The 19395-nt window shown below is 59.0% G+C and overlaps 3 protein-coding genes across 3 annotated transcripts; all 3 read left to right on the top strand.

Annotated features, from left to right (window-relative positions):
* The first annotated feature begins 6130 nt into the window (after positions 1-6130).
* LOC131590964 (uncharacterized) lies at positions 6131-11451 on the top strand. Its single transcript, XM_058861382.1, has 8 exons — positions 6131-6386; positions 6911-7201; positions 7469-7780; positions 8306-8604; positions 8809-9175; positions 9702-10000; positions 10229-10571; positions 11102-11451. Exons 1-8 carry the CDS (start codon positions 6131-6133, stop codon positions 11449-11451), a joined length of 2517 nt encoding a protein of 838 aa, XP_058717365.1.
* A 52-nt stretch (positions 11452-11503) lies between these two features.
* Positions 11504-12060, top strand: LOC131590963 (serine/threonine-protein kinase pim-1-like). The gene is made up of 2 exons (XM_058861381.1): positions 11504-11589; positions 11670-12060. The coding sequence occupies exons 1-2, from the start codon at positions 11504-11506 to the stop codon at positions 11983-11985; spliced, it is 402 nt and encodes a 133-aa protein (XP_058717364.1). The 3' UTR covers positions 11986-12060.
* A 2185-nt stretch (positions 12061-14245) lies between these two features.
* LOC131590962 (serine/threonine-protein kinase pim-1-like) lies at positions 14246-14858 on the top strand. The gene is made up of 2 exons (XM_058861380.1): positions 14246-14299; positions 14403-14858. Exons 1-2 carry the CDS (start codon positions 14246-14248, stop codon positions 14781-14783), a joined length of 435 nt encoding a protein of 144 aa, XP_058717363.1. The 3' UTR covers positions 14784-14858.
* Positions 14859-19395: the final 4537 nt, after the last annotated feature.

The raw sequence follows: 19395 nt of genomic DNA, 5'->3' as shown, positions 1-19395 counted from the left end.
ACTGCCACAGACTCTCCTCTTGGGGAACAGAACCCCCCCAGGCTCCATTCCAAATGCTGTGCACACCCTGCTGGCTAGAAACAAACCCTTTTTTTAAGAAGGTGTTGACAGGAGCTGTCCCAAACGAATGGCATCTTAATGGCAATTTTCATTCAAAATCACCTCCATTCCAAAGGAAGAACAGAAAGCCCACAGCAATCCCAAAGGCACATATGGTGCACCTGGGGAAATCCTCGACTTAGGGGCCGAGTGGGTTACAAAATACCCATAAGAAGCCCCAGTGTCCAGAGTGCAAACTGCAGCAACCACTTGCTGGATCATTTTGACACGTCTGCAGACTGTCTGTCCCCCTGCCAGGACAGAAAGACACCCGTCAGGGGCTGGGCTGGCTGCTGAGAATGCCTCAGGCAGGAGGATCCTCAGGCAATGAGCAGGCACCCAGAGCCGCTCTGACACTGAGGCCTCTGTGCCCCACAGCAACGGGAACACCACAAGGACACGGCAACGTTCCTGTGACATCACAGCAGCAGCTCACCCAAAAACCACCTGGAAGGTTCTCCTGGGTCACCAAGGAGCACAAAGGATCCTCAGAGGGCACAACCTATTGCTTAAAGGATCCAAGAGGAACTCAGAAAATGCAGCAAATGAGGACACCCCACAACCCAGCCTGAACACTGAGAAGGAACAAAGATGTGACCAAAGAAAAGGAAACACAAATTTTGGTCACTGATGCTTCTGACTAAAACCAGCAAGGCTTGTTCCCTCTGAGATCTTTGTTCTAGTTCTAAAAGCAAACAAGGTTCTCTGCTGTAAATGTACAGAAAGAAGGAACTTGGGGAAAAGAAGGCTGAGTGCCAAAGCCTTGTGTGACTTCTTGGACATCCTGTGGCTGAGGGTGTCCAAGGCAATGGACTCACAACTGGGGTCCCTGCCCTCCCAACTGACAGCTGCCATCTCTCCTTCAGCCCCACACGTGTCTCAAACAACCTCCTGTCAAGGGCCTCCATCCACACATTCCATCACCAGCCAGAGATGCTCATCAACGAGGTCACCCAGCATCCCTGAGGCCACAGCAGGGAGTGCTCCTGGCATCTGGTAGAGCACTGTGGCTTTCCTGGGATCCTTCTGGTGTCTGTGGCTGAGAGGAGTGGGGTGGATGGAACCAGGATGGGTCACAGATCAGCAGCCCCACAGCAAGCAGTGCTTTCTCCTGCTGTGTGGGGACCATGTGGTGACTGATATTGGGACTGCTCTGGCTTTGGCTCCTGCAGAGCACACAGTGGGTCAGACACTGGGCTGAGGGAAGGGGTGCCATGGAAACCCAGCACAGGCATTTCTCTTTGGGGAGGGGGTTCTGCAGGGAGAAAGGAGAAGAAGAGACTTTCCTGTCTCCTGAGATTCCCTCTCTTCCTTCAGCAGCTATATCACAATCCATCAGTACAAGAGTAGATAGGATCACTTCCATGCCATAGAACACAAGGCACTCAAAACTGAACCCTGCCAGAGCCCAGCCCTGCCTGCCCATTTGGAGGGTGTCGAGGAATGGAATCCAGCTGGAGTTGACCCTCAATGATACTTTGCCACTTGTGGGTTTCTCACAGCCTTAGAAGGGGTTTGAGATCTCTGTCCCCAACACCTGCTCACCCTTCAAGTGCACACACGTGCCTGGGGGCAATTCAGGTTTCCTGGAGTGGTGGCTGCTTCCCTTTGAAAGAGGAGCTGTTTCCTTTTCTGGTATGCTTAACTCCCTTCTAACTATTAGAAAGTGGGTGAGTAAAGGAAATGTCCCTGGAGGAAAGGGACCAGAACGTTGGGAAAAAAATGAAAGAAGTCTGAATTATAAATGAAATCTCTTTCATTTATTTGTATATTACTGATCTGTTACTACAGACAAGAGCATATTACTGAGCAGGGTGCTGGGATTTGGGGCTTTATTTCTTGTTATTGTATTTCTTTATATTTAATAGTATACCTATTCATTTTTAGACTTTTAAATCTTCAACATTAATAAGAATGGCAGGATGTCACTCACTGGGAAAATTCCCTTCCTCTTCACACCAGGATTAAACTGTACGCTTGACTCCAAGTTGCCAGTGGATTCTCAAGATGGAAAATCCTGTTAATGCTGGGTTTGGTGTGGTTTGGAGCTGGGGAAGGGTCTCATCCCCTCCCAGAGGTGCCCCAAGCCCGCTCTGCTGCCACGTCTGCACTCACAGCCCCTCACGGCTGCCCTGCCCTGGGGACATGGTGGGACCCCCTCCTGCCAGGGCTGAGGCTCCTCATGGCCCCTCACAGCCCCTCATGGCTCCATGGAACTTCTCATGGCCCTGTAGAACCTCTCATAGCCCCTCACAGCCCTTCATTTCCCCTCACAGCCCCTCACAGCCCCAGGCGCGGGGCTCCTCCCAAAGGAGAAGGGGTCGGGCCCTGCTTGTTCTCCTTTTATTTCCGTCCCTTCACAGCGCCGAGTAAAGAAAGGCTGAATGGAGCCTTTCCCCAGCGTTTCCCTCGGGGTTCATTGCGGGCTGAAGCTCTGTGCTGGCGCTGGCCCGAGCACCACCATCCCTGCAGCCCCCAAGGCCTTTGCTGTCCCCCCGTGTCCATTCCCTGTCCCCGAGTCCCGCCCGGCTCTGGCAGCAGCAGCAGCCGCAGCGCAGCGGGCGCCGGCCCGGCCCGGCCGGGGCTCCCGGCCAGGAGCAGCAGCAGCGCCGGCCCTTCCCACCTGCTCCTGCCTCGGCTTCCCAGGGCTTTTTCCAGGGCAATTCTGGACTACAGCAACAATCCCCCACAAACAGCCCTCAGGCTTCCTCAGGGCCCGCCTCTGCTGCCCTGAGCCAGCCCTCAGAGGAAGAAAGGATCGGGTTCCAGCGCTGTTTTCAGCTCTGTTTTACTCACCCTGAGGTGACAGCAGGAGGCTCTTGGTGCCTTGGCCTTGGACATTGTAGATCTCGTCTGCTCTTGTCCCTCTTCTGCTTGCCACCTGAATTTGAGTTGCAGGCATCAGGAGTAGCAGATCTTGAAATGCTCTCAAGTCCCTGAGCACTAAGTCGAAGGGAATGAAAGCCATACAGGTCACATTTGCAGTGCTCAAGCACAGCCCTGTTGCTGCTGCTGCTGAAATAGAATCAACTGACAGAGGCCATCACACAAATTGCCTCTGCAGTGGCAAATAAAATGGAAAAATACACCAGGAGAAAGGAAAACAGAACTTGTCGCTTCATTGCTTCTTCTGAACAGCAGCAGAAAGTGGAGTTGCCCAGAGGTATTTCCATCTGCTGCTGATCCCAGCTGGAGCCCAGCCTGCTGCCCAGTCCCAGTGGGAACCTGAGCCCAGCCCGGGCAGCTCCCGCAGTGTCGGGAGCTCAGCGCACGCGGGGCAGGCCCAGAGCCCCGGGCACGGCCGCCCATTGCGGGGCAGAGGCACAGACGGAATGTCCTGTGGCCCAAACCTCCTGCTCCTCACACACAGCTCCCATCGTCCTCCCCCTCCTCCTCTCCTGGCATGGCACAAATTCCAGCTCCGAGGAGGCTTCCCAAGAGAGGCCTCAGGCTCCTGTTTCAGCCTGAGGAACAGGGCACCTTTCAGGCACTTCCACAAGCTCCAGGTTCTCATTTCCTGGGGATTCTGCCATGCAAATAGCCTTGCTAAAAAGGACAAAAGCAAAGGGAATGAATTGGGAATTATTAGGAAAAAATGAGCCTTCTAAACAGACAAACTTCACCAAGTCATTCCCTGCATTTGTCCTTTTCACATTCTTTCTCTCATCTACTGAGAGGTCCAGCTTATCATGATCGGGTGCTTATCATCCACTGATTGTGCTCTTGATTTCTCCCAGTGCAAGAGATGTAGAATCATCTCAACTGAACACACAAACAAACTCCCTCTGTCAGCCCATTGTCATGTTCCAGATCACTTTCAAGATGTCCATGGCGCTATTGGAATGATGAGCTCTCCACTGCTGGCTGCAGGCTCTGGAGATTCTTTCTCCACATTCAACCAGGCTTGTATTCCCTAACAATTCCTGGCAGCTCATCATGTTTCCTTAGGGTAGAAGAGTAACAATGAAAACCGTACCAATGGCACAACTCCCCAGTCCACAAAGAAAAGCAAGAACAAGTTGTCAAGTTCTTCAAATATTTGTCCTGCTTTGCTGCAAGAGTTGTGCTGCACACACAGTGTGGAAAGCCAAGAGAAGCTGCAGCTGGGGGCACATCTTGTGACAGGAGCTGCACCTCATTCTCCAGGACAGGTTTTTGGAAAGAACAGACAGGACTGTGGAGAAGATTCTGGGAAAATTGAAACAGCTTTTTTAAGAAATGAAAATAAAACCAAAAGAAACGACCAGTATGTTTTTCTCTATTTTTCTCTATTTAGTTTTATGTTTCCCTTTTCCATCGTGCACTGTTTCTCCATCCCATTCATTCCAAATGGATCTTACCTCTAAGATCTGAGACTTGACAAGTTTTAGACACTGTAAAATACCATGAGCTACACCCAGTTTGCCTTCCCCTGTTCTTCTTGGAAAGCAATGCTGGAGACACAAGTGAATTGCTTGGGTCAGGTACAAATTCTGCATTCAGGGAATGTGCTCAGACAGTGTTTGATGCTCAGCAGGGACAAGGCACAGCAGCAGCCAAGGGCATTGCTGTGCCCCTGTGCAGGAATCAAGACTCTGGCTCTTGGCTCAACACGGCAAAGTTCCCGTGTTTGGCCAGGCTCAGGGGCTGCCCGGGGAGCGTGGGGCTCGGGGCAGGGCCGAGCGGGCAACGGACAAACGGCCCCGGGGAGAAACAGCCCCGGTGCTTCAGTTGCAGCGGCAGCAGTTGCAGCAGCAAAGGCGGCAGCAGCAGCGGCAGCGGCAGCAGCAGCGATAGCGGCAGCAGCACATGCAGCAGCGGAAAAAGAGAAAGAAGCAAAAGAAGCCACCTTTTCGACCCTCCCTATCTTCTCTTCTCCCTCTCCCGCTGTTCTACCCTCTCCCCCGCGGTCCCTCACCCACTCCCGATCTCCCTTTCTCTGTGTTCCACTCTTCTCCCAGTTTCTCTCTCTACTTGCCCACTCGGGACATGCCCCCGGCCCGCTCCTGGCCACGGCCCCGGCCCCGGCCCCGGCCTCGGCCCCGGCCCCAGCCGCGGCCCCGGGCGTCCTGTCCCACTCTCGCCACCACCCGGCTCCGGCCGAGCTGGCGCTGGCGCTTCTGAGCGGGCCTCAGTGCCTGGGGCTGGGACGGTATCATCGCCCTTTGGCTCCGCCTGCTCCGAGCCCTGCCCCGGCCCTGGCCCCAGCCCTTGCCCCGGCTCCTCCCGGGGCCCGCGGAGGACACAGGCGGTGCAGCCGTTGCCGCCGCCTCCGCTGCGGCTTCCCCGGCCCGAGCTCCGCCGCTTGGCAGCGCGGCCGCTGGCCCCGAGCCGCCGCTGTCGCGTTGCAAGGAGCGGACACCTGCGGATGCTCGGCCCGGGGAGGTCGGGGAGCGCTCGGGGGCCGTTCCTGGCCCCGGGCCGAGCGCTGACCGCTGCGTCTCTTCCCCAGGGAAGGCGCAGGAGGCCCTGCAGCAGCGCTACAGGATCGGCTCCCTGCTGGGGCGCGGCGGATTTGGCAGGGTTTTCTCGGCCACTCGGCTCTCGGATGGCGCCCCGGTGAGCAGAGGGGCCAGCGGCGGGCGGAGGAGGAGGAGGGGGCATAGAAGGAGAAGTGGGCAGAGGAGTGGGATGGGGCTGGACACGGTAGGCGGCGAGCTGAATCCGCTGCTCCCTCTGGTTGCAGGTGGCCATCAAAAAGGTGCCACGGAACCGCATCCAGGACTGGGGTGAGCTGGTGAGTGAGCGGGGCCAGCGGCAGAAGCCGGGGCGTGACGGGCAGGGATGAGCCGGGGCCCGGCAGGGTGGGAGCTGCCGGGAGTCCTGCGCGGAGAGCGGGCGTGGGGCCAGCGGGGCGTGCAGAGCATCCCGGGCTGGCTGAGGGCTGCCCGAGCCCTGGCACGGGCTCAGCCCCACTGACGGCACCGTGCTTCTCCCCCAGCCCGACGGCACCAGCGCACCATTGGAGATAGTGCTGCTGGACAAGGTGTCCACAGGCTTATCCGGTGTGGTGCAACTGCTGGAGTGGTTTGAGCTCCCCATGCACATCGTAATGGTGCTGGAGCGCCCAGAGCGATGTGAGGACCTGCGGCGCTACATTCGGGCACGGATATTCCTGTCTGAGGAAGAGGCGCGGGAGTTTTTCCGGCAGGTTCTGGAGGCCGTGCGGCACTGCACCAGCTGCGGGGTCCTTCACAGAGACATCAAACCAGAGAACATCCTGGTTGATCTGGACACCGAGCAGGCAAAGTTGATCGACTACGGCTGTGGCACTTACCTGCAGGACACAGCCTACACTCAATTTGCAGGTGAGCCCATCTAGAGGTAGGCTCCTGGTCCCATCATCTCCTGGCCCAACAACTCATGGCCCCACCAGGGTGTGGCAGCAGGGATTCTCCCAGGACTGGGGCTGGGGCAGCCAGCCTGACAAAGTCCCCCATGGGGGTAGCAGAGATGGGGGGTCTGACCCCACGCCCTGGATGCTTTGGTGTGCAGGTGAGGAAGGGCTTAAACTGCTCTACTCCCCACGTTTGCCTTGGCTTCATAATGTTTTAGGGGCCATGCAGACAGGGTGGATGAGGACATGGTTATTCCCCAGCACCGACTGGGTTTTTTGTGGATCGTGGCTGGGCCTCCCCAGTGCTTCTGCTTCCCTCTTCCAGCAGCACTGACTTCATTTGCAAGCCCGAGTTTGTACAAAAGTCTCAGGTGCTGGCGAGAGGGCAGCAGGTGCCCATGTGCTGCAAAGGTAGCCCCCACATGCCCAGGGATGCTGGGGCGAGGCTCTGGGAGCAGCAGCATCCCCTTGATGAGCTCTTTCTGTGTTCCACAGGAACCCTGTCCTACAGCCCACCAGAGTGGATTCTCCAAAAACGCTACCACAGCCAGGCAGCAACAAACTGGTCCCTGGGCCTCCTGCTGTACCAGCTGGTCATAGGGAAGCACCTGTTCAGGAAGGGCCAGCAGATCATCTGGGGGTGGATCTTCTTATCACAACGACTCTCCCAAGGTGGATCCTCATCTCTGGGCACGGGGGGAGCACCAGGGTTGGGAGACAGCAGTGCCGCTCCTTGCTCGCAGGTGGCCATCAAATGCAGGCCGTGGGATCGCATCCGGCACTGGGGTGAGCTGGTGAGTGAGCGGGGCCAGCGGCAGAAGCCAGGGCGTGCCGGGCAGGGATGAGCCGGGGATAGGCAGGGTGGGAGCCGCCGGAAGTCCTGCACGGAGAGTGGGCATGGGGGGAGCGGGGCGTGCAGAGAAGCCTGGGCTGGCTGACGGCTCCCCGAGCCCTGGCACGGGCTCAGCTCCACTGACGGCACCGTGCTCCTCCCGCAGCCCGACGGCACCAGCGCACCATTGGAGATAGTGCTGCTGGACAAGGTGTCCACAGGCTTCCCCAGTGTGGTGCAATTGCTGGAGTGGTTTGAGCTCCCCATGCACATCGTAATGGTGCTGGAGCGCCCAGAGCGATGTGAGGACCTGCAGCGTTTCATTCGGGCATGGAGGTTCCTGTCCGAGGAAGAGGTGCGGGAGCTTTTCCGGCAAGTTCTGGAGGCCGTGCGGCACTGCACCAGCTGCGGGGTCCTGCACAGAGATATCAAACCAGAGAACATCCTGGTTGACCTGGACACCGGGCAGGCAAAGTTGATCGACTTCGGCTGTGGCACGTACCTGCAGGAAACAGCCTACACTCAATTTGCAGGTGAGCCCATCTAGAGGTAGGCTCCTGATCCCATCATCTCCTGGCCCAACATCTCATGGCCCAACCAGGGTGTGGCAGCAGGGATTCTCCCAGGACTGGGGCTGGGGCAGCCAGCCTGACAAAGTCCCCCATGGGGGTAGCAGAGATGGGGGGTCTGACCCCACGCCCTGGATGCTTTGGTGTGCAGGGGAGGAAGGGCTTGGACTGCTCTACTCCCCACGTTTGCCTTGGCTTCATAATGTTTTAGGGGCCATGCAGGCAGGGTGGATGAGGACATGGTTATTCCCCAGCACCGAGTGGGTTTTTTGTGGATCATGGCTGGGCCTCCCCAGTGCTTCTGCTTCCCTCTTCCAGCAGCACTGACTTCATTTGCAAGCCCGAGTTTGTACACAAGTCCCAAGTGCTGGCGAGAGGGCAGCAGGTCACCCCATGTGCTGCAGGGGCAGCCCCCACATGCCCAGGGATGCTGGGGCGAGGCTCTGAGAGCAGCAGCTCCCCCTGATGAGCTCTGTCTGTGTTCCACAGGAACCCTGTCCTACAGCCCACCAGAGTGGATTCTCCAACAACGCTACCACGGCCAGGCAGCAACAAACTGGTCCCTGGGCCTCCTGCTGTACCAGCTGGTCATAGGGAAGCACCTGTTCAGGAAGGGCCAGCAGATCATCTGGGGGCGGATCTTCTTCCCACAACGACTCTCCCAAGGTGGATCCTCATCTCTGGGCACGGGGGGAGCACCAGGGTTGGGAGACAGCAGTGCCGCTCCTTGCTCGCAGGTGGCCATCAAATGCGTGCCGCGGGATCGCATCCGGCGCTGGGGCAAGCTGGTGAGTGAGCGGGGCCAGCGCCAGAAGCCGGGGCGTGCCGGGCAGGGATGAGCCGGGGCTAGGCAGGGTGGGAGCTGCCGGAAGTCCTGCACGGAGAGTGGGCATGGGGGGAGCGGGGCGTGCAGAGAATCCTGGACTGGCTGACGGCTCCCCGAGCCCTGGCACGGGCTCAGCTCCACTGACGGCACCGTGCTCCTCCCGCAGCCCGACAGCACCAGCGCACCATTGGAGATAGTGCTGCTAGACAAGGTGTCCACAGGCTTCCCCAGTGTGGTGCAACTGCTAAAGTGGTTTGAGCTCCCCATGCACATCGTGATGGTGCTGGAGCGCCCAGAACGGTGTGAGGCCCTGCAGCGTTCCATTCGGGCACGGAGGTTCCTGTCCGAGGAAGAGGCGCGGGAGCTTTTCCGGCAGGTGCTGGAGGCCGTGCGGCACTGCACCAGCTGCGGGGTCCTGCACAGAGATATCAAACCAGAGAACATCCTGGTTGACCTGGACACCGGGCAGGCAAAGTTGATCGACTTCGGCTGTGGCACGTACCTGCAGGACACAGCCTACACTCAATTTGCAGGTGAGCCCATCTAGAGGTAGGCTCCTGGTCCCATCATCTCCTGGCCCAACATCTCATGGCCCAACCAGGGTGTGGCAGCAGGGATTCTCCCAGGACTGGGGCTGGGGCAGCCAGCCTGACAAAGTCCCCCATGGGGGTAGCAGAGATGGGGGGTCTGACCCCACGCCCTGGATGCTTTGGTGTGCAGGGGAGGAAGGGCTTGGACTGCTCTACTCCCCACGTTTGCCTTGGCTTCATAATGTTTTAGGGGCCATGCAGGCAGGGTGGATGAGGACATGGTTATTCCCCAGCACCGAGTGGGTATTTTGTGGATCATGGCTGGGCCTCCCCAGTGCTTCTGCTTCCCTCTTCCAGCAGCACTGACTTCATTTGCAAGCCCGAGTTTGTACACAAGTCCCAAGTGCTGGCGAGAGGGCAGCAGGTCACCCCATGTGCTGCAGGGGCAGCCCCCACATGCCCAGGGATGCTGGGGCGAGGCTCTGAGAGCAGCAGCATCCCCCTGATGAGCTCTGTCTGTGTTCCACAGGAACCCTGTCCTACAGCCCACCAGAGTGGATTCTCCAACAACGCTACCACGGCCAGGCAGCAACAAACTGGTCCCTGGGCCTCCTGCTGTACCAGCTGGTCATAGGGAAGCACCTGTTCAGGAAGGGCCAGCAGATCATCTGGGGGCGGATCTTCTTCCCACAACGACTCTCCCAAGGTGGATCCTCATCTCTGGGCACGGGGGGAGCACCAGGGTTGGGAGACAGCAGTGCCGCTCCTTGCTCGCAGGTGGCCATCAAATACGTGCCGCGGGATCGCATCCGGCGCTGGGGCGAGCTGGTGAGTGAGCGGGGCCAGCGCCAGAAGCCGGGGCGTGCCGGGCAGGGATGAGCCAAGGCTAGGCAGGGTGGGAGCTGCCGGAAGTCCTGCACGGAGAGTGGGCATGGGGGGAGCGGGGCGTGCAGAGAATCCTGGGCTGGCTGAGGGCTCCCCGAGCCCTGGCACGGGCTCAGCTCCACTGACGGCACCGTGCTCCTCCCGCAGCCCGACGGCACCAGCGCACCATTGGAGATAGTGCTGCTGGACAAGGTGTCCACAGGCTTCTCCGGTGTGGTGCGACTGCTGGAATGGTTTGAGCTCCCCAAGCACATCGTAATGGTGCTGGAGCGCCCAGAGCGATGTGAGGACCTGCAGCGTTTCATTCGGGCACGGAGGTTCCTGTCCGAGGAAGAGGCGCGGGAGCTTTTCCAGCAGGTGCTGGAGGCCGTGCGGCACTGCACCAGCTGCGGGGTCCTGCACAGAGATATCAAACCAGAGAACATCCTGGTTGACCTGGACATTGGGCAGGCAAAGATGATCGACTTCGGCTGTGGCACGTACCTGCAGGAAACAGCCTACACTCAATTTGCAGGTGAGCCCATCTAGGGGTAGGCTCCTGGTCCCATCATCTCCTGGCCCAACATCTCATGGCCCATCCAGGGTGTGGCAGCAGGGATTCTCCCAGGACTGGGGCTGGGGCTGGGGCAGCCAGCCTGACAAAATCCCCCATGGGGGTAGCAGAGATGGGGGGTCTGACCCCACGCCCTGGATGCTTTGGTGTGCAGGGGAGGAAGGGCTTGGACTGCTCTACTCCCCACGTTTGCCTTGGCTTCATAATGTTTTAGGGGCCATGCAGACAGGGTGGATGAGGACATGGTTATTCCCCAGCACCGAGTGGGTTTTTTGTGGATCATGGCTGGGCCTCCCCAGTGCTTCTGCTTCCCTCTTCCAGCAGCACTGACTTCATTTGCAAGCCCGAGTTTGTACACAAGTCTCAGGTGCTGGCGAGAGGGCAGCAGGTGCCCATGTGCTGCAAAGGCAGCCCCCACATGCCCAGGGATGCTGGGGCGAGGCTCTGGGAGCAGCAGCATCCCCTTGATGAGCTCTGTCTGTGTTCCACAGGAACCCTGTCCTACAGCCCACCAGAGTGGATTCTCCAACAACGCTACCACGGCCAGGCAGCAACAAACTGGTCCCTGGGCCTCCTGCTGTACCAGCTGGTCATAGGGAAGCACCTGTTCAGGAAGGGCCAGCAGATCATCTGGGGGCGGATCTTCTTCCCACGACGACTCTCCCAAGGTGGATCCTCATCTCTGGGCACGGGGGGAGCACCAGGGTTGGGAGACAACAGTGCTGCTCCTTGCTCGCGGGTGGCCATGAAATGCGTGCCGCGGGATCGCATTCGGTGGTGGGGCGAGCTGGTGAGTGAGCGGGGCCAGCGGCAGAAGCCGGGGCGTTCCGGGCATGGATGAGCCGGGGCTAGGCAGGGTGGGAGCTGCCTGAAGTCCTGCACGGAGAGTGGGCATGGGGGGAGCGGGGCGTTCAGAGAATCCTGGGCTGGCTGAGGGCTCCCCGAGCCCTGGCACGGGCTCAGCTCCACTGACGGCACCGTGCTCCTCCCGCAGCCCGACGGCACCAGCGCACCATTGGAGATAGTGCTGCTGGACAAGGTGTCCACAGGCTTCCCCAGTGTGGTGCAATTGCTGGAGTGGTTTGAGCTCCCCATGCACATCGTAATGGTGCTGGAGCGCCCAGAGCGATGTGAGGACCTGCAGCGTTTCATTCGGGCATGGAGGTTCCTGTCCGAGGAAGAGGCGCGGGAGCTTTTCCGGCAGGTGCTGGAGGCCGTGCGGCACTGCACCAGCTGCGGGGTCCTGCACCGTGACATCAAACCAGAGAACATCCAGGTTGATCTGGACACCGGACAGGCAAAGTTGATCGACTTCGGCTGTGGCACCTACCTGCAGGACACAGCCTACACTCAATTTGCAGGTGAGCCCATCTAGAGGTAGGCTCCTGGTCCCATCATCTCCTGGCCCAACATCTCATGGCCCACCCAGGGTGTGGCAGCAGGGATTCTCCCAGGACTGGGGCTGGGGCAGCCAGCCTGACAAAGTCCCCCATGGGAGTAGCAGAGATGGGGGGTCTGACCCCACGCCCTGGATGCTTTGGTGTGCAGGTGAGGAAGGGCTTGGACTGCTCTACTCCCCATGTTTGCCTTGGCTTCATAATGTTTTAGGGGCCATGCAGGCAGGGTGGATGAGGACATGGTTATTCCCCAGCACCGAGTGGGTATTTTGTGGATCATGGCTGGGCCTCCCCAGTGCTTCTGCTTCCCTCTTCCAGCAGCACTGACTTCATTTGCAAGCCCGAGTTTGTACACAAGTCCCAAGTGCTGGCGAGAGGGCAGCAGGTCACCCCATGTGCTGCAGGGGCAGCCCCCACATGCCCAGGGATGCTGGGGCGAGGCTCTGAGAGCAGCAGCATCCCCCTGATGAGCTCTGTCTGTGTTCCACAGGAACCCTGTCCTACAGCCCACCAGAGTGGATTCTCCAACAACGCTACCACGGCCAGGCAGCAACAAACTGGTCCCTGGGCCTCCTGCTGTACCAGCTGGTCGTAGGGAAGCATCTGTTCAGGAAGGGCCAGCAGATCATCTGGGGGCGGATCTTCTTCCCACGACGACTCTCCCAAGGTGGATCCTCATCTCTGGGCACGGGGGGAGCACCAGGGTTGGGAGACAGCAGTGCTGCTCCTTGCTCGCAGGTGGCCATCAAATGCGTGCCGCGGGATCGCATCCGGCGCTGGGGCGAGCTGGTGAGTGAGCGGGGCCAGCGCCAGAAGCCGGGGCGTGCCGGGCAGGGATGAGCCGGGGCTAGGCAGGGTGGGAGCTGCCGGAAGTCCTGCACGGAGAGTGGGCATGGGGGGAGCAGGGCGTGCAGAGAATCCTGGGCTAACTGAGGGCTCCCCGAGCCCTGGCACGGGCTCAGCTCCACTGACGGCACCGTGCTCCTCCCGCAGCCCGACGGCACCAGCGCACCATTGGAGATAGTGCTGCTAGACAAGGTGTCCACAGGCTTCCCCAGTGTGGTGCAACCGCTGGAGTGGTTTGAGCTCCCCATGCACATCGTGATGGTGCTGGAGCGCCCAGAGCGGTGTGAGGACCTGCAGCGTTTCATTCGGGCACGGAGGTTCCTGTCCGAGGAAGAGGCGCGGGAGCTTTTCCGGCAAGTTCTGGAGGCCGTGCGGCACTGCACCAGCTGCGGGGTCCTTCACAGAGACATCAAACCAGAGAACATCCTGGTTGATCTGGACACCGGACAGGCAAAGTTGATCGACTTCGGCTGTGGCACGTACCTGCAGGAAACAGCCTACACACAATTTGCAGGTGAGCCCATCTAGAGGTAGGCTCCTGGTCCCATCATCTCCTGGCCCAACATCTCATGGCCCAACCAGGGTGTGGCAGCAGGGATTCTCCCAGGACTGGGGCTGGGGCTGGGGCAGCCAGCCTGACAAAATCCCCCATGGGGGTAACAGAGATGGGGGGTCTGACCCCACGCCCTGGATGCTTTGGTGTGCAGGGGAGGAAGGGCTTGGACTGCTCTACTCCCCACGTTTCCCTTGGCTTCATAATGTTTTAGGGGCCATGCAGGCAGGGTGGATGAGGACATGGTTATTCCCCAGCACCGAGTGGGTTTTTTGTGGATCATGGCTGGGCCTCCCCAGTGCTTCTGCTTCCCTCTTCCAGCAGCACTGACTTCATTTGCAAGCCCGAGTTTGTACACAAGTCCCAAGTGCTGGCGAGAGGGCAGCAGGTCACCCCATGTGCTACAGGGGCAGCCCCCACATGCCCAGGGATGCTGGGGCGAGGCTCTGAGAGCAGCAGCATCCCCCTGATGAGCTCTGTCTGTGTTCCACAGGAACCCTGTCCTACAGCCCACCAGAGTGGATTCTCCAACAACGCTACCACGGCCAGGCAGCAACAAACTGGTCCCTGGGCCTCCTGCTGTACCAGCTGGTCATAGGGAAGCACCTGTTCAGGAAGGGCCAGCAGATCATCTGGGGGCGGATCTTCTTCCCACAACGACTCTCCCAAGGTGGATCCTCATCTCTGGGCACGGGGGGAGCACCAGTGTTGGGAGACAGCAGTGCCGCTCCGTGCTCGCAGGTGGCCATCAAATGCGTGCCGCGGGATCGCATCCGGCGCTGGGGCGAGCTGGTGAGTGAGCGGGGCCAGCGGCAGAAGCCGGGACGTGCCGGGCAGGGATGAGCCGGGGCCCGGCAGGGTGGAAGCTGCCGGAAGTCCTGCACGGAGAGTGGGCATGGGGGGAGCGGGGCGTGCAGAGAATCCTCGGCTGGCTGAGGGCTCCCCGAGCCCTGGCACGGGCTCAGCTCCACTGACAGCACCGTGCTCCTCCCGCAGCCCGACAGCACCAGCGCACCATTGGAGATAGTGCTGCTAGACAAGGTGTCCACAGGCTTCCCCAGTGTGGTGCAACTGCTGGAGTGGTTTGAGCTCCCCATGCACATCGTGATGGTGCTGGAGCGCCCAGAACGGTGTGAGGACCTGCAGCGTTCCATTCGGGCACGGAGGTTCCTGTCCGAGGAAGAGGCGCGGGAGCTTTTCCGGCAGGTGCTGGAGGCCGTGCGGCACTGCACCAGCTGCGGGGTCCTGCACAGAGATATCAAACCAGAGAACATCCTGGTTGACCTGGACACCGGGCAGGCAAAGTTGATCGACTTCGGCTGTGGCACCTACCTGCAGGACACAGCCTACACTCAATTTGCAGATGAGCCCATCTAGAGGTAGGCTCCTGGTCCCATCATCTCCTGGCCCAACATCTCATGGCCCAACCAGGGTGTGGCAGCAGGGATTCTCCCAGGACTGGGGCTGGGGCTGGGGCAGCCAGCCTGACAAAATCCCCCATGGGGGTAGCAGAGATGGGGGGTCTGACCCCACGCCCTGGATGCTTTGGTGTGCAGGTGAGGAAGGGCTTGGACTGCTCTACTCCCCACGTTTGCCTTGGCTTCATAATGTTTTAGGGGCCATGCAGGCAGGGTGGATGAGGACATGGTTATTCCCCAGCACCGAGTGGGTATTTCGTGGATCATGGCTGGGCCTCCCCAGTGCTTCTGCTTCCCTCTTCCAGCAGCACTGACTTCATTTGCAAGCCCGAGTTTGTACACAAGTCTCAGGTGCTGGCGAGAGGGCAGCAGGTTCCCATGTGCTGCAAAGGCAGCCCCCACATGCCCAGGGATGCTGGGGCGAGGCTCTGGGAGCAGCAGCATCCCCCTGATGAGCTCTGTCTGTGTTCCACAGGAACCCTGTCCTACAGCCCACCAGAGTGGATTCTCCAACAACGCTACCACGGCCAGGCAGCAACAAACTGGTCCCTGGGCCTCCTGCTGTACCAGCTGGTCATAGGGAAGCACCTGTTCAGGAAGGGCCAGCAGATCATCTGGGGGCGGATCTTCTTCCCACAAGGACTCTCCCAAGGTGGATCCTCATCTCTGGGCATGGGGGGAGCACCAGGGTTGGGAGACAGCAGTGCCGCTCCTTGCTCGCAGGTGGCCATCAAATGCGTGCCGCGGGATCGCATCCGGCGCTGGGGCGAGCTGGTGAGTGAGCGGGGCCAGCGGCAGAAGCCGGGGCGTTCCGGGCAGGGATGAGCCGGGGCCCGGCAGGGTGGGAGCTGCCGGAAGTCCTGCACGGAGAGCGGGCGTGGGGGGAGCGGGGCGTGCAGAGAATCCTGGGCTGGCTGAGGGCTCCCCGAGCCCTGGCACGGGCTCAGCCCCACTGACGGCACCGTGCTCCTCCCGCAGCCCGACGGCACCAGCGCACCATTGGAGATAGTGCTGCTGGACAAGGTGTCCACAGGCTTCCCCAGTGTGGTGCAACTGCTGGAGTGGTTTGAGCTCCCCAAGCACATCGTGATGGTGCTGGAGCGCCCAGAGCGGTGTGAGGACCTGCAGCATTTCATTCGGGCACGGAGGTTCCTGTCCGAGGAAGAGGCGCGGGAGCTTTTCCGGCAGGTGCTGGAGGCCGTGCGGCACTGCACCAGCTGCGAGGTCCTGCACCTTGACATCAAACCAGAAAACATCTTGGGCACGGTACACGTGCTCCCCTGGAGATAGTGTTGATGGACAGGTTGTCCTCTGGCTGTGCTGGAACGATTCAGCTCCTGGAGTTGCTTGTGCTCCCCATCAGCTTCTTGTTAATGCTGGAGAGTTTACAGCGGTGTCAGGACATCCTATCTAGCTGGTCCTAGGGTATGACCTGTTCAGGAAGGGCCAGCAGATCATCTGGGGGCGGATCTTCTTCCCACAATGGCTCTCCCAAGGTGGATCCTCATCTCTGCGCACGGGGGGAACACCAGTGTTGGGAGACAGCAGTGGGCTCATGAGCATCCCCCTCTGGCAACTGCTGAGGAGGTGGCACATGTCCTGCTCTCCTGCAAACAGGGAATCCATGGGGAAGTTTAGGCCCAGCTCTGGGCACACCCACCATGACCTGGGCACAGGAACGGGGGTCAACTTCTCCAAGTGACCGGTGATTCCTGGTTTCTCTCTTCAGAGTGCCAAGATGTAATTAAGAGATGTTTGTCCATGCAACCCTTGGAAAGGCCATCCTTAGAAGATCTCTGCCAAGATCCTTGGATTCAGGGTGTTCATCTGCCCTAGACGATGCGAGAGATCTATGTGCACAGTTGGATCCAGGGGCCTGGCAGGTAACAACTCCACCCATCTCTTGGCAATCAGTGGCAGAGCAAAGCAGACTGTTTTTGTCCTGCCTGTAGCTCTGAGCAGGGGTCATCAGAAGGGAACACGCAGCTCTTGCGCTGGAGCTGAGCTGGAGACCTGGTGTGGCAAGCACTGGTGGCCACATTCCCCCTGGTTTTGCTTGTCTGCTTCACTGATGGCTGGGTCCCTGGGCAGAGCACTGACAGCCTGGTCTGGCCCCTAGGGAAGGAGAAGGAGCCCCTGGAGAAGCTATACCAGGTGGGGCTCCTGCGGGAGACACCAAGGGCAGCCTCAAGGATGACAATGTCTTCCTCCACATGGCCAGCTGAAGATGATTAACTTTGATTCTGGCATGTCTTCTTTAAAGACACTCCATGCCCAATTTGCAGGTGAGTCCACAGCCAGGGGGATGCTCCCAGATCTGGTTATGGCACAGCCTGGTCATGGCACAGCCTGGCCGGCTCCCCCCTTGGCTGAGGTTGATGCAACCAATTCTTCAGTCAGCTGCCAGTCTGCTTTGTGTCTCTGGGCAGCTGCTGAGGGGCTGGATCTGCCGTGGCTGGCTGCAGGCTGGGCACATGTCCTGCCGTCCTGCTCTGCTCCCAAAGGCAGCAGTGATGGGCAGCTTTGGGCCCAGCTCTGAGCACGGCCAGCATGGCCTGGGCACTGTGGGTGGCTGGGACAAAGGGACAGGAACCTTGAGCTGACGGGCGGTTTCTGGTTTCTCTCCTTGCAGCCGGGCTCTGTGGATGTTGAGGCTGCTCTGGGCTCTGCCAGGGCTCTGTTGGGCTCAGCCCCAGGCACAGCTGGGCTCGCTCTGCCCTCACAGTGTTCTGACAGCTTTGCATCAGACAAGCCCGTTCCCAGCACACCGCCTGAGCTTTCTGCTTTTGCAGGTGAGTGAGACTCTCGTGCAGGCCAAGAGATTGCAGTTAGGGACACACATCCAGTTGTCAAGAACCCAGTCTCTTCCCAGTCCCAGCTGAATGCCTGGATCTGCACAGGATGTTTTCTATGTCCCACTCTTCCTTTCTTTTTGGCTGGAATTGTGCGATTGCACTTTCTTCCTCCTTTAGAATGCCACTGCTGTGTTCCTGAGGCGGTGCAGTCTGGAGCTGATGGATGAAGAATTGCCCTTCTGCAGTTCCAAACCAGGGCAAAAAGCTGTAAGTGGGAGTTTGCATCTTTAAGAAAGCCCTGAATGTTTGAAAGGGAATGTGCAGCTCATTCACAGGGTGAGAAGGAAGGGCATCATCTAAAGGATTTGGGGTTTGACAGAGTTTAGATTCCCAGTGCTGCTTGGAGCTGTCAGGGCGCAAAGCAGTTTCTTCTTGCTTCATACCAATTTCAGCACAATTTAAAATAACAATCATGGAATCAAACCCCAAGAACTTTTTCAAAAATATTACTGAGCCCAGTAAGACACATTATACTATCAGCACATTTACAAAGTAAATAACTGAGTTTTATGTTTCAAAAGACCAATTACCGCTTAATTCAAAGTTATAGAAGATTTTTTGGTGCACACTTGGGTTCTGTTTTTATCTTTCACATTTTATAGAAGTTTTTTTTTCTATTTCCTCTTTATTCCTCTTAAAACAGAAATCATGCTGTGAAAAAGAAGTGTCCTTTGCTCTGGGTCCCCCTGTGGAGCAGCTTTCTTCCTGCTGGCTGAGCTGCTCAGGCAGAGCCCAGCAGTTCCCCGCCCTGCAGGGCTGAGGCTTTTCCCCGTTGCTGGGCACAGACTGATGGAGCAGCAGTGCTGAACACGGGCACACGCAGAGGGACCAGAGCAGCTGCCTTTGCCCACCTGAAGCTCCAAGGCCAAAGCCTGAGCAGGCAGGGCTGGAAGAGACTCGCAGGCTCCCTGTTGGCTCTGCTGCCCCACTTGTGCCCGGCCCAGCTCTGTGTGAGGCAGAGGGAGAACAAGGGGCAGCTCCCTCCCAGCCCCAGCCCCGGGACCCCTCCAGCCCCGGGCCTTGGGGCACTGTCAGCACCTGCTGCTCCAGCCACGGCTTCTGCTGGCACTGACAGCAACAACCAAACTGGGGCTGGTCCCAAGGGAGCAGCAGCAGTGCCTGGATCTGATCCCTCAGTCTGGGGCAGGGCTGGACAAATGCCCCCCCACCCCAGCAGCAGCAGCACCAGCACATGGAGCTGACTTTCAGCACAGCCCCTGCCACTCTTCCCTCCCTGTGCAGCGGTGTCACAGCAGCCTGAGGCACCTGAGAGGCCTCAATGCCAGCAGGGACTTGAGATGGCAGCCCTGGACTCCTGCAAGTTGTGCCAAGAACAGAGCTGGGGACTCCCTCTCCATGTGGAGCTTCCAGATGGAAAAGGCTGCTGTGACCAGGCAGCTCCAAGGGCACAGAAAGGAGGGGCTCGACCCCTTGGTCTGTGCCAGTCCCACAGTCCTGGGCAGCAGCCACCGAGCCCTGGGGGAACAGAGAGCACAGCAAGAGGGACAAAACCAGGCAAGGTCAGAGACTGGGAAGAGCCAGAGCTGGGAGCAGGAGCAGCTGCTTCATTGCACTCTTGGAGAAAGCTCTTGTGTGGTTCAAAATGCTGAAAGGCTTTAAGAGCAGAGAGAAGGCCACACCAAACAATGTTCCTGCTTTTACACCTCCCCTCTCCGTGTTCCTGAAGGAATTGGATGAAATGTATTCTTCTCTCCG

This window comes from Poecile atricapillus, chromosome 36 (assembly GCF_030490865.1).
Source record: "Poecile atricapillus isolate bPoeAtr1 chromosome 36, bPoeAtr1.hap1, whole genome shotgun sequence".
Classification (NCBI taxonomy): Eukaryota; Metazoa; Chordata; class Aves; order Passeriformes; family Paridae; genus Poecile; species Poecile atricapillus.
Note: the sequence above shows the minus strand (reverse complement) of the source record. Positions and strands in the feature narration are given on the sequence as shown.

Excerpts from the sequence above, each read along its gene's own strand:
- LOC131590963 (XM_058861381.1), top strand. The coding sequence starts at position 11,504 with ATGGGGGGAGCGGGGCGTTCAGAGAATCCTGGGCTGGCTGAGGGCTCC. Across the intron at positions 11,590-11,669 it reads TCAGCTCCACTGACGGCACC|TGTGGTGCAATTGCTGGAGT; the intron begins GTGCTCCTCCCG and ends AGGCTTCCCCAG.
- LOC131590964 (XM_058861382.1), top strand. The coding sequence starts at position 6,131 with ATGGTGCTGGAGCGCCCAGAGCGATGTGAGGACCTGCGGCGCTACATT. Across the intron at positions 8,605-8,808 it reads TCCGGCGCTGGGGCAAGCTG|CCCGACAGCACCAGCGCACC; the intron begins GTGAGTGAGCGG and ends CTCCTCCCGCAG. Across the intron at positions 10,572-11,101 it reads AGCCTACACTCAATTTGCAG|GAACCCTGTCCTACAGCCCA; the intron begins GTGAGCCCATCT and ends TGTGTTCCACAG.
- LOC131590962 (XM_058861380.1), top strand. The coding sequence starts at position 14,246 with ATGAGCCGGGGCCCGGCAGGGTGGAAGCTGCCGGAAGTCCTGCACGGA. Across the intron at positions 14,300-14,402 it reads AAGTCCTGCACGGAGAGTGG|CCCGACAGCACCAGCGCACC; the intron begins GCATGGGGGGAG and ends CTCCTCCCGCAG.